Below are 11968 nucleotides of genomic sequence, written 5' to 3'. Positions count from 1 at the left end.
CTTGGAGGGAAAGGCTTAATTAGCCTCCAAAAAGCTTGGTGTGCTCAGCAAGGCGAGACGGTATTTCACTCCGGGCCACCATTTGCAACTATATAAAGCCCAAATTCCGCGCCACATGTAGTACAGTTCTCATCTCTGGGCGGGGGCTCCCCAGTACCAGCTCCTTCCACTTGACCGTATTCAACGAAGAGCGGTTCCTTGCTTGATCCTTTGGCCTTGCGAAGAGATACGGGGTCACGCTGCATCTTCTACCGCATTTACCATGAAGAGTGTTCAGAGGAGTTGTTCGGATTAATACCTGCAGCTGAGTTTCATCATCGGACGTCGAGGCAGAATACGAAATTCCACCCGTATCACCTCGACGCCCGCCGTCCCACAATTGCGCGTTTTTCTAGTCAGTTTTTGTCGCGCACTACCACTTTGTGGAACCAGCTGTCCACTAAAGTATTTCCGAACCAATTCGACTTAGGGTCCTTCAAGAAAAGAGCGTACCATTTCATAAAAGGCCGGTAACGCAAAGTCGAGAGCATCGTGCTGGGCGCTAGCTGTTATTAGCTACCAACACTTGATTTTTCGACAGAAGGCCCAGGTGCATAGGCACTACTTACTATTACACACTGGTTTCTGCATATAATGAGGCTTTAAGTCGTTGTTTTATGTTGACTTTACGATATCGTTTTGTCTTAACTTTAATCATCGTCATGATTTTTATACACATGAACACGGATTTTAAATGTAGGGCTTCCTTTGCAGCTTCAGTAAGTGAAACGTATTCAGCTTTTTTTCACCAGTATGTATAAACAAGGATCGCTTTAGATGCTTTAAATCCTATGGATTTTAATACGGTAGCCAATTTTCTGTAGCATTGCCTCCCTGCTTGCTTTAGTCCATGTATCGATTTTAAAAGGATTATGTTTAATTTATTATATATTTTTTATGTCATTCTTCATTATTTGGAAATTTCATGTTTAATTTTTCATTTATTGTTCCGTATAGATATGTAATTTATTAATTCTTCTGCCATAGAAGCATCATGCCAATATTCAAGGTTTAATTGTCATCAGATAGATCAGACATCTCATGATGTTATATTACAAGTAGTGATGCTAATGAACGTCTTTCTCATTGCGGTCTCCCATTTACAGGTGTCTGTATGACAATAGAAATTTCTTTATTTAATTTATAGCCTGGTTCATACACCGATTCGTCTGTGTGTACTTGATAATCTAATGTATCTTGTAGGTCTGTATTTGATAAATTTATTGGTAAATAATTATCTTTAATTTTTATCCGTGGTCCATATTTTTTTTTATTTTTTCAGCATCGTGTGCTTCCAGTATCGAGTCTTTCACACTTTTATTTAAAGGGATTATATTATATTATAAGGGATATTAAATTTTTAATTAAAACATTATGTTAGTATCCTAGTAACATGCCTGAAAGATCGTTGAAAAAATCCTCATATTCCAAACAAATGCTATTCGGTCAACTACTTTCAGGTACTTCCCAGATGGTATTTTGCCCATCCATCTTTTGAATGGTGTCTCACTATTTTAATACTTTGGACAACGATTAACTAAATAATCTGCAGTTTCAATCGCTTCTATCCATAATTTTAGTGGGACATTTGACTCTATTAACAAGAATCTTGGTATAGTAGGATTCTGTTTGATCTCCCACTTATACTATTTTGTTGTGGTGTATAAGCACCGGTCCCATATGCCCACCTCTATAAGGGTTGCTTGAACTTTTCACCTTGTAAGCTTGGTATAGTTATCGCCACGAGTAATGAGCGCTGACCTTGAATGCGCAGAAGCCGTTTTTTGGGCCCGTTTGGCGGTACCGGGTGAGGGGCGACGGAGAGACGGCGACCGCCGACAAGCACTAGCGCGTAATCGGTCAGCTTTCGGTTACCGCGCTGTGTATGGTCGTCTCTGGTCCTTGAAGTACGGTTGCGCTCTTAGTTTTTTAAGTTTCGTCGCAGTAAAAATTTTTTTTTTTGTTTATAGTCTAAATTTTTCTATTTAAAAGGAAACAAATATTTTAGTTGGTGGTTTAAAGGTGGTAAAACACATCTCAACTGAGACTGAGACTAGAATTTGAAATAAATTACTTACTTAAAATAAAGAGGTTTTTTATTGTACTGTAAAGCTACCTAAATAACTTGTAATGGCAAAGTAAGATTCATTTACACTATACCTATTTGATGATGCTTATTGCATTATATTTAATATGCCGCCATTAGAAATTTGGTGCGCGACTGTAAAACTGAACTCGTACCAAAAAGTCAACGAAAACAAATGGTACAACTTTCATGCCGGCAAGTGTAATCGGGAGCAAACGTAATGTAGACGCGGTGCGGGAGGCAAGGGTCGACTGACGCACCAATAACGCGCTCTGATCGGCGTTACGTCATACCCCGCGTCCCGCTTGACCACCAAGGAGACCTAAAAAACGACTTCTGCGCATCAAAATTATACGCAAATGACAGACATGGAAACAGCACTATAATCATATAGTAAATAATGTATCTATTTAGGGCCTGTTTCACAATGTATGGATATTTGGTCTTTTAATTTACTTGCTTGAATAGGCTGAAGAAAAAGCTGTTTGACGTAAAAATATGTCTAGGCTACAGACATATAAATATTTGTGATACAGGATCACTTCAGTCTTATTTCTAATTAGTCTCTGGTTTTTCCTGCCGGTTTTTCTTTTTTTTAATGGCGGCTATCTGTTAACAAAGTAATTTTAAGTTTATAATATTAAAGTTATTTAAGAAGCCGTTATTGATAGTTATACAATTTAAAGCTAATCTAAAACGAGTAATATTGTTTCAACAATTGTTGATTTCGCTTTATTATCTACGGTAATACTAAAAAATGGAGTTTCAAATTGTAAGTTTATTTGCAATACCTAAAATATTAAATTCAGATTCACTCTTACAAGTCTGTAAACTGCAACGGTTCATTGAATTTATTTATTTTATGTGTTATTGTACCTAAAACCTGTATAATAAGCAGAAATATATACAGTGTAAACTCCATGTAACACAGTCGATTTAACGACACTCAATATCACAAGATATGAATAAAATAAGTAAAAATATACAACAAAATTACTGGTGCAGCAAAAGACGTCAGATAAAAATAACAGACTATACACAATAGTGTTCAAATAAGATTCTTTTAGTAGTTTAATACTATTTGAAAATATTTAATACTTTTTCCTATTTAACGACACCTCTCTATAACGCCCTAAAATGCACAGTCCCTTCAGTGTCATTATATAGAGTTTCACTGTATATTTTAATATTATATGGAATTTTGTCTCAGCAAGAGCTCTCGTAGCTCATCTTGTTGGTTTCATGTCATTTAACAAAATAGATACATCATGTTAATTAATTATTCTAATAAGACACCTTACTTTCATGACCTCTTATTGACATTATGGTAAACAGTGTAATTGAGGAACAGGATCTTACCTAATTTAAATATGTTTTGAATAGTTTGAAAAAATATATAGAAAGTCAATCTTTTCTAAAGCTGAAATTAACAAATATAAAATAAGCTATGTGAAAACCTTAAGATATCAATTCATATTCTGATACTTTAAAACCAAATTTCTATTTCTTACATAACATTTCTTGAATAATAATAATAAGCCTCTTATCCTGAACTGCTTTCTTCTTTATTGTATAGTGGTGTCTGTTTATTTATAAAATATCTCTTAGTTCAGTGTGCCTCTTGGCAAAGGCCTCCTCTAACAATTTCCATTATACTCTGTCTCTAGCAACCTTTCTCCATTTTGGGCCTGCTGATAGTTTTAATACGTCTTCCCATATTCCATTTTAGTTCCTTCAATGCTTCTTCAAGTTTTAATAAGGATTCTGGCGTTCGTAAGGTTCTAGTATTTAGTGTTGCTATGTATAACTTGTATTTCCTTGTTCCTTTTGTTTTTTATTCTTGTTAGAGGGTGATGGTGGGGACCAGCCGTGGTGGAAGACATTTTACACCAAGAATGAATTATATCTTGAATAATATCAATAATTAAATACCCTAGGCATCACCAGGCTCATACGAGGTAGCATATGAATGCAGCATTTGTAATAAAGTGTTCAACAACCTGTTAGCACTTGAGAATCATCAACGTTTTACCCATTGTGTTAAGAAACAGGCTGAAAATAACAATTCACCAAATGAGGTAATTGTGTTTTTGTCTACATAAAGTAATGGTTTATCTTGTGATATAACACATTTCATAATTTATTAATTTTGGTTGTGTATTATGTTATTTATATTTCATTCTCATCCTTCTGAACTTAAAAATTTATTAGACAATTATTAAATAAATAATACTATCTATGCAAGTGGTATGATTTGGTAGTACATTCTTCACAGCTATGTGATTTTTTCTTACAGGCAATGAGGGACTTATCAGTATTTTATCTAATTCAATTAAAGAAAAGGCATGACTTCCCAGATTTCAATGTATATTTTTTAGATCAAAATAGACTGGGCTTTGATGTAAAAAAAATATATCTTGTTGTTCAAGGAGATGATAAAAAAACAACAACAATGAATTTAGAAGGACTCATTCAAAAAGGAACAATACCATCCAAAGCACCAGTTTCTAACATAAGGTATAAAATGCAATTTCAGCCATTTTTTTATTTTTATAGATCAGTTATAGTGCACATGTAGAATTTAATAAGGAGTTAGCCCACTATACCATGTCATTCATAACGAAAAAAAAAACCTTCGATCAGGCCCCAGTTTATTATGTATTCTAAAAGCTGTATAAATTTTATTTAAATCTACTGAGCGGTTTTCGAGTTACAATTTTCACCAGTTCTAAAAATCATAGCGTTTAAAGTTTCACACCTAGATTCACGTACAGAATTACGATTTATTAAATTACTTACATCGAGTCATCTATTCTTGGGCCATATAATAGTTCTTTAAATTTAGTCTAGTAAATTTATATACTACTACATACACCAAAGTCTTAGTTCATGGATAACAATAGAACCCTAAAAGACATGCTTAGTTGTTTATATGCTGCAATTGTAATATTTTATTCGCCAGTGGTCCCTTTAAATGCACATGGATGTCCTTAAATCTGGGAATGGAATGTGGCGAGATTTTTTTAAATTGTTGCGAATATTCTGTACACCACCGTGATAAGCACACTAAACGCAGAAAGAACACTGGGGCGTTACGTTGTCAAGTCTGTGAAAAGGTTTTAGAAAACCCCAATGCACAAAGTCCGGCTGTAGAATTCCCATGTCACTTGTGCGGTCAGGTCTTTATGAATGCTTTGCAATTGGAGGCCCACACCAAAGGTTATCACACGAAAGTGAAGCCATTTAAATGCTCTATTTGCGAGAAGCGTTTCACTCAATCAGGTGGACTGCAGCAACACATGCGCATGCACACTGGGGCACGTCCCTACAAATGTAACTTCTGTAACAAAGGCTTCACCCAGAAAGGTGGGCTTGATCAGCACCTCCGCACGCATACAAAGGTTAAACCCTTCAAGTGTATTATATGCAATAAAAGCTTCTCCCAATCAGTACACGTCCGGCAGCATATGCGGACTCATACAAACATCCAGCCATTCAAATGTATTGTATGCGAAAGGCGCTTCAAACAAATAAGCCACCTTAATTTTCATATGCGTTCCCACGAGATGAATAATATTTCGGATTCAGCGGATTTGTTAAATTCGATTGAGCCCATTCAAAGTGATTCCATGTACTACTCGGGACGGCTCTCGCCTAGTATGTTCTTTAATACAAAACCGAATCAATAATAAAGTTTAACCTTAGACAAGAATTTTATTTTATTACGTTAAATGTAAATTAAATAAGTTTTACAGTACTTTTTTTTTCATAATTTTATTTAAGAAATTAAAAGTTAGTCTACTAAAAGTGTATATGTGAAAGTTGTGTGTACTTTATGACAATTAAACTAACGTTCTCAGAACACCAAGACTTTATAGTTAAGAAAGCTTCTAGAAGGCTTTGATTTGTCATAAGAAATACGAAAGGATTTCGTAGCATCAAATCGAAAATACCATTATACAATAGTCTCGTGCGGAATATTCTAGAATATGGTTTAGTTGTATGGAGGCCGCATTATGCGACGCATATGCTACGACTCGACAGATTACAAAAGGGGTTACTGTGGCATCAACTTTTTTACACTTTGATATGTTGTCATGTTGTCATTGGCGAATAGCAGAAAATTTATTGATATATCGTTTGCAGCTAAGATATTCAATAATCAGATTGATTGTCAGAACCTTCTTTATAAATTTAAGTTTCGTGTACCCTCTGGATACCCCAGGCATCCCATTATTCCATTTGTTCCTCCTTTCCGTAGAACGCGTTTTGGGTAAAGCTCACCGATATCCAGATTAAGCATAAACAAGCTAGGTCTGGATATCCATAGTTGCTCCCCTCACACTTTAAAATCGATTTTTGTTAAGTTTTAAAATATATATATATACTAGCGGATCCGACAGACGTTGTCCTGTCTACACGTCTTTAATTTCAAAATTTTAATTTTTAATAAGCCATTTTGATGAAAATTATTATTCAAATGTTATGACAATATCTAACGATCCAGCACATGGTCACACACGATATAACACAATGATAACAAAACTTTTTTTAAATTTCGGGACAGATTAAAATTCGAATATTATTTAAAATTTGACACTGCGATGGTAGCGCCGTCTGTCGGATCCAATGTAAAACATTCCAAAATCAACAACAACTAATAAATTGAAAATTAATTAAAAAAACATTGTCCAGCGGACAAAATTGTGAATCTAAACCATTCCCAGATCCCCTTGAACACACACAAAAAATTTCGTCTAAATCGGTCCAGTCGTTTAGGAGGAGTTCAGTCACATACACACGCACACAAGAAATATATATATTAAGATATGTATTATAAGCTGTTTAAAAATCAGTCAACTATGAACTAAGCGTAGTTTTTGAGATGACTTATGTCTTGCTGTCTTTGTTTCTATTGTTCTGTGCCATTTACGGACATTTTTTTAATGATCACTAATACAAGTATAAGGGTCTGTTTCACAATGTATGGATAAAGTACCAAACACCTATGCAACACAAATTATTCGGAAGATATAAGTTCCGAATTAGATTAATTATAAATATTGAACTATTTTGCGCGACATGTGCGACAGGGAGACCCTCTGTCACCTAAACTGTTTTCGGCTGTTCTGGAGGAAATTTTCAAAAAACTAAGTTGGGATAAATACGGACTAATGATAAACGGCGAAAGATTGAACCACTTAAGGTTTGCAGACGACCTAATTCTATTTGCCTCAACACGCGATGAACTGGAGAAGATGGTCACAGACCTTGACACAGAAAGCAGGTATGTCGGTCTGGAAATGAATACCGAGAAAACCAAAGTAATGACGAATTCCAGAAAGGAAAAAATACTGTTAAATAACAATATTATAGAATACGTAGATGAGTACTTGTACCTCGGGCAGACAATATCTATGACCGATTCAACAACAAAAGAAATCGACACAAGAATAGCAAAAGCCTGGAAGAGCTTTTGGGCGTTTAAAGAAGTCATGAAAAATAAGAAAACAAGCATGGTAATTAAAAGAAAGGTCTTCAATACTTGTGTACTACCTGTACTAACATATGGATCAATAACTTGGGCGCCTACTAAAGCGCAGTATACAAAGCTACAGGTGTGTCAAAGAGCGATGGAACGATGTATGATAGGGAAAACAAGAAGAGACAAAATAAAGAATACAGTATTAAGGAAAATAACAAAGGTAACAGATGTTACAATAACGATCAAGAAGCTAAAGTGGAAATGGGTGGGACACATCGCAAGAGGTACAGAAAAGTGGAGCAAAAAACTGCTTAACTGGTGCCCAAGGTACAGCAAACGCAAAAGAGGGAGACAGCAGAGAAGGTGGATTGACCACATTAAAGAAACGGCAGGTGGTACATGGCAGAGAGTGGCACAGTGCAGAGAATGGCGGGATTTGGAGGAGGCCTTTGCCAAAAAAGGGCACACAGATGCACCAGAACTAGATTAAAATGAAAATTTGTTTAAATGTATATAAAATATATAATGTAAAATGTATCTGAATAAAGGCTATTATTATTATTATTATTAAGTTCCGAAGACACTTCACGTTTCATGACGAATAGACATCTGGCAGTCGTGAAACGCAAAAATAGTGTTAAACCAAAACTTATACGGACATTGTGAAACAAGAGTTTAGAGTACAATAACACTAAGGTACTTGTTTTAAAGTCTGATTAGTTAACGACTGATTTTGAAAACTTTACGTTGCAATTAGATAAATGGGTATGTTTAAATCTGTTTAAAAACTGCCAAATTCTTTGAATCTCAACTTTACAGTGTATGACAATCTAAATGTCTAAATGATCAGTTACCTAAATGAACATTACAATTATTTGTAATTTTCTATGGCTAATATGTTACCTAATCAATGATTAGAAATAATTTAATATTAATTACTAAACTAAGTGGTTTTGTGAATTTCAGTTTTGTGCCTTTATTAAATTTTTAATAACTGTGATTTCTTCTGTTCGTTTTAGAAACAATAAATCCATAATAAAATAATTTGTGTTTTATTTGAGAAATTCCAGGGCTCACAAGTAACTCGTGCTTTGACCTGAATTTTCATATTATGCATTCTTTTGTTTAAGACGGTAGATAAGACAATGTAGCCTATATGTATTACCTACATCTCGTCTCTAAAGTCCACTTTAATGAAATAAATAAATAGCTTCTGGGCAGCATGCATACAAGCTGTTTGAAAATAGGCTACCCACTCTGAATAGAAAGCAAAACATCTAATATTTAACTACATATGTACATTTATTTAAAACACTTATAAAATAACTAATAGCTTCAAATTAATAAGAAATTCATTAAATCTTTAGATAGTGTTCGAAAATCAGTGTTTTTAGATAATCCAAAGTAAAAGTACAAGTTTTATTCTTTAAAAGTTAGAAAAAAAAATATGATACCTACACTAATCAATAATGGTAGCGTTTGGTGCGATTGCGCGGTGGGGAGTAAGTTTGGTGCATACGTATTCAATCTCTGCAATCGAACTTGTTCTCTGGGATCTCCGATATTTTCACTAAGGTAAGTTATTTATTTTTAAATATTCAGTTGACATTAATAATTGAAAAGTGAAATATTAGAAATAAAAGCTAATTGTTACTACGGTTATCAGTCCACAGTTAAATTTTAGGCCTAATAGTAGGTATATTAATTTAGATTGGTTGGGTTTGCGATCGATAGTCGTGACAATGAACGGTGTTTATCTAGGGATATTTTAGTAATGCAATTGACGACTAGTCAAAACAAAGCGTGTGGCCACCACGCGGTTACAAGTCTCTTGTATATTTTCTTAGAACCGACATGATGATGCAGTGAAAACAAGGGGAACGCTGATGGCTGTATCCTGCAACTCCTTTTGATTTTCTTACTTTTGTGGTTTATCGCATGCACGATTTGCGTGCCCGCATTACTTATGCTTCAGGCTTATTTACAGATGTAAAAACACTTAAGAAAATTAGAGGATTTATTAAAGTCAAGTCAATAATTCAAATTTTATTTTTTTAATGAACATACATATTTTTAGGTTGATACATGTATTTTGGGCTGTATATTTGCATTCTGTTTCTGCGTAGTTCACACCCAGATATCGGCTGACGGGTGTGATGTAAAACATTACCATTTTTTATCCACATTGAGCCCACTAAAACTTTAACCTCGGCGAGAACACATGTGGCCGATCCGGCCGTGATTTACATTTGTTTACATCCGCCGACCAAGGGTAACTTTACCTATGCAAGGGTTGAAAACAGATTTAAAAAAGATTTTAAAACTTTAAAAAAATACACTGAACGTTTTACCGATAGGCGAAATATTATAGCAGTTACTTATTTTTGAAAATAGGTTTGTCACTGGCATCAAAATCTTTTGTAATAAATTTGTAACTTTTATTTTCGGGCACCTTTTCATACGAAAGTTGATAGATATTATACCGTATGTGATAAAAATACATACTTAATAAAGATTTATATATACATATTTAAGTTATACATTTTGTGAATATATTGGGCACAGTACCTACATTGATTGGGGGAATAATTTTATTTACAGGTTCATTTGCTGGTTAAAAAACACTATGGCTGAAGGCATAAACCCTATCCACAACATGTTGTATGACCCAAAAGAACCAGTCGCCGGCTACGACGCGTTACCGCCCGTATTAAAGGAATTCATCAGAAAGCAAAAGGCCGAGAGCTCTTTTCTTGCCAACAACAGAATTTTCGAGAGGCATGATATTGCTCCAGTTAATCGTCCGCGTCATAATGAGGATCCCAATACCTTTGCTATCAGGCCTTGTGGTGAAACCTAAATAGGACGGAGAACCGTAAGTTTTCAGTATCTATATGAACAAAAATGTTTATGCATATCATAGAAATGCCAAGCGAACTGAAGGATTACATTGACCAATTACGTGGTATATTGCGAATGAATATATATTGCTTACATTGTGTTTTTTTTTTCAGGCAGGCGACTTCGGGAGACTGTCTTCTTAATTATCCTATATAGTATATTAAGTGATTATTGTAAGTTTCACATTTGCGTATGCGAATTTTTGTTTGAATATTACTAAAATAAAATTTATACTCATTAAATTAATACTTAAATAAATAAAATAAAATAAATAAAATAAAATAAATTAATACACATCTATGTATTCGAATTTTTAACTTATTTAAGATTATAACATGTTTTTTTCTGTTACTATAACATCAAACTTACAATCAGTAATTGTTTGTAAAACGCTAAATAGTAATATAAAGAAGTGTTTGTGTAATATAAGTACATTAGTTTTTAGGTTTCATAAAATAGTATTCCTTTGTCGTCCGAAAAGTTTCCTTGCTCATAAACAGCTTATTAATACTACAATATATTATTCGGTCTGTTCTATGTTATTATCAACCAATAAAGATTGATCGGTTTAATGAAAACTAAAGCTTATAAATAATTTTTTTTGGTAAAGTTTTGACCGTAAAAAATTGAACCGTAATCGATGATACAATAGCGGTTGATGATAAACCATAAGGAGGCAATATTCACAATTGTTTAAATGTTTTAATGTTCTCCATAAGCTATAGTTGTCGTTCGAAACATGTATTAAACTCACTATGTATATCAAAATAAAGGGCAATACAGCTTTGTGTGCACTCTTTGATCTCAAGCTCCTATAGACTCAACTCGAAGTATTTTTACACTTTGATCTTAGGCGACGTCATTCGTTAGGTATTAATAAAAATGAAGAAATGTTTTATGATTCCATTAGTTTAAAACTGTAATGCTACGTGCTTATGTCTAGAATATGGCTAATCTATGCCGATATTAAAGTTTTGGTCCAGACTATTTCTCGTCTGTCTATCACTAATGTCCGCGATGGTATGTGTAGCTCAATATAGCGATTAAACTAAAATATACAATATATCTTTACAATATCTAATAATATTTATTATAAATCATTTTGGACAGTGTTAATGTTTATGAATTTTGCTTTGTATATATGTACATGGGTAACACTGAAAATGTTTAGAAATTCAGTTAAAAACATTGATAGTGAAAACTTTTTTGAAATTCAATATTAGAACTTTCTGGTAACCTAATGTAGTAAATTATTCTAATCTTTGTATCTTGCTGGTTTAAATGTTGATCTGAGTAAAAGGCTATATTATTATTATTTTGTAAGTAGTATATATATTCAATTTCAATTTCAAAATTTCTTTATTCAATATTCAATAAAAATTAAAAGTGCTACATGTCCAGTGTACATTAATTCCTGGAATGTAACAAACTTATAACTAACACGTTTTATTAAAAGC

At 33.7% G+C, this 11968-nt stretch overlaps 1 protein-coding gene and 1 long non-coding RNA gene across 3 annotated transcripts; both read left to right on the top strand.

Moving 5' to 3' along the window:
- The first annotated feature begins 2709 nt into the window (after nucleotides 1-2709).
- LOC110997375 (zinc finger protein 37) lies at nucleotides 2710-5829 on the top strand. Of its 2 annotated transcripts, XM_022265511.2 has the most exons (4): nucleotides 2711-2897; nucleotides 4063-4203; nucleotides 4422-4642; nucleotides 5088-5829. In XM_022265511.2, the coding sequence occupies exons 1-4, from the start codon at nucleotides 2883-2885 to the stop codon at nucleotides 5812-5814; spliced, it is 1104 nt and encodes a 367-aa protein (XP_022121203.2). In that variant the 5' UTR covers nucleotides 2711-2882; the 3' UTR covers nucleotides 5815-5829. The 2 variants fall into 2 exon arrangements, with proteins under 2 accessions (XP_045489934.1, XP_022121203.2); XM_045633978.1 differs by lacking the exon at nucleotides 4063-4203 and having other exon boundaries at nucleotides 2710-2897.
- A 3226-nt stretch (nucleotides 5830-9055) lies between these two features.
- Nucleotides 9056-11299, top strand: LOC110997381. Its single transcript, XR_002600331.2, has 3 exons — nucleotides 9056-9185; nucleotides 10212-10485; nucleotides 10625-11299. It is a non-coding gene; the product is annotated as an uncharacterized LOC110997381 (long non-coding RNA).
- The last annotated feature ends 669 nt before the right edge of the window (nucleotides 11300-11968 follow it).

The sequence above is a fragment of the Pieris rapae genome, chromosome Z, assembly GCF_905147795.1.
Source record: "Pieris rapae chromosome Z, ilPieRapa1.1, whole genome shotgun sequence".
Lineage (NCBI taxonomy): Eukaryota > Metazoa > Arthropoda > Insecta > Lepidoptera > Pieridae > Pieris > Pieris rapae.
The sequence above is the reverse complement of the archived record's forward strand: the minus strand, read 5'-3'. Positions and strand labels throughout refer to the sequence as shown.

Coding starts and splice junctions, on each gene's coding strand:
- LOC110997375 (XM_022265511.2), top strand. Junction 4,204..4,421: donor ATAACAATTCACCAAATGAG/GTAATTGTGTTT, acceptor TTTTTCTTACAG/GCAATGAGGGACTTATCAGT. Junction 4,643..5,087: donor GCACCAGTTTCTAACATAAG/GTATAAAATGCA, acceptor TTTATTCGCCAG/TGGTCCCTTTAAATGCACAT.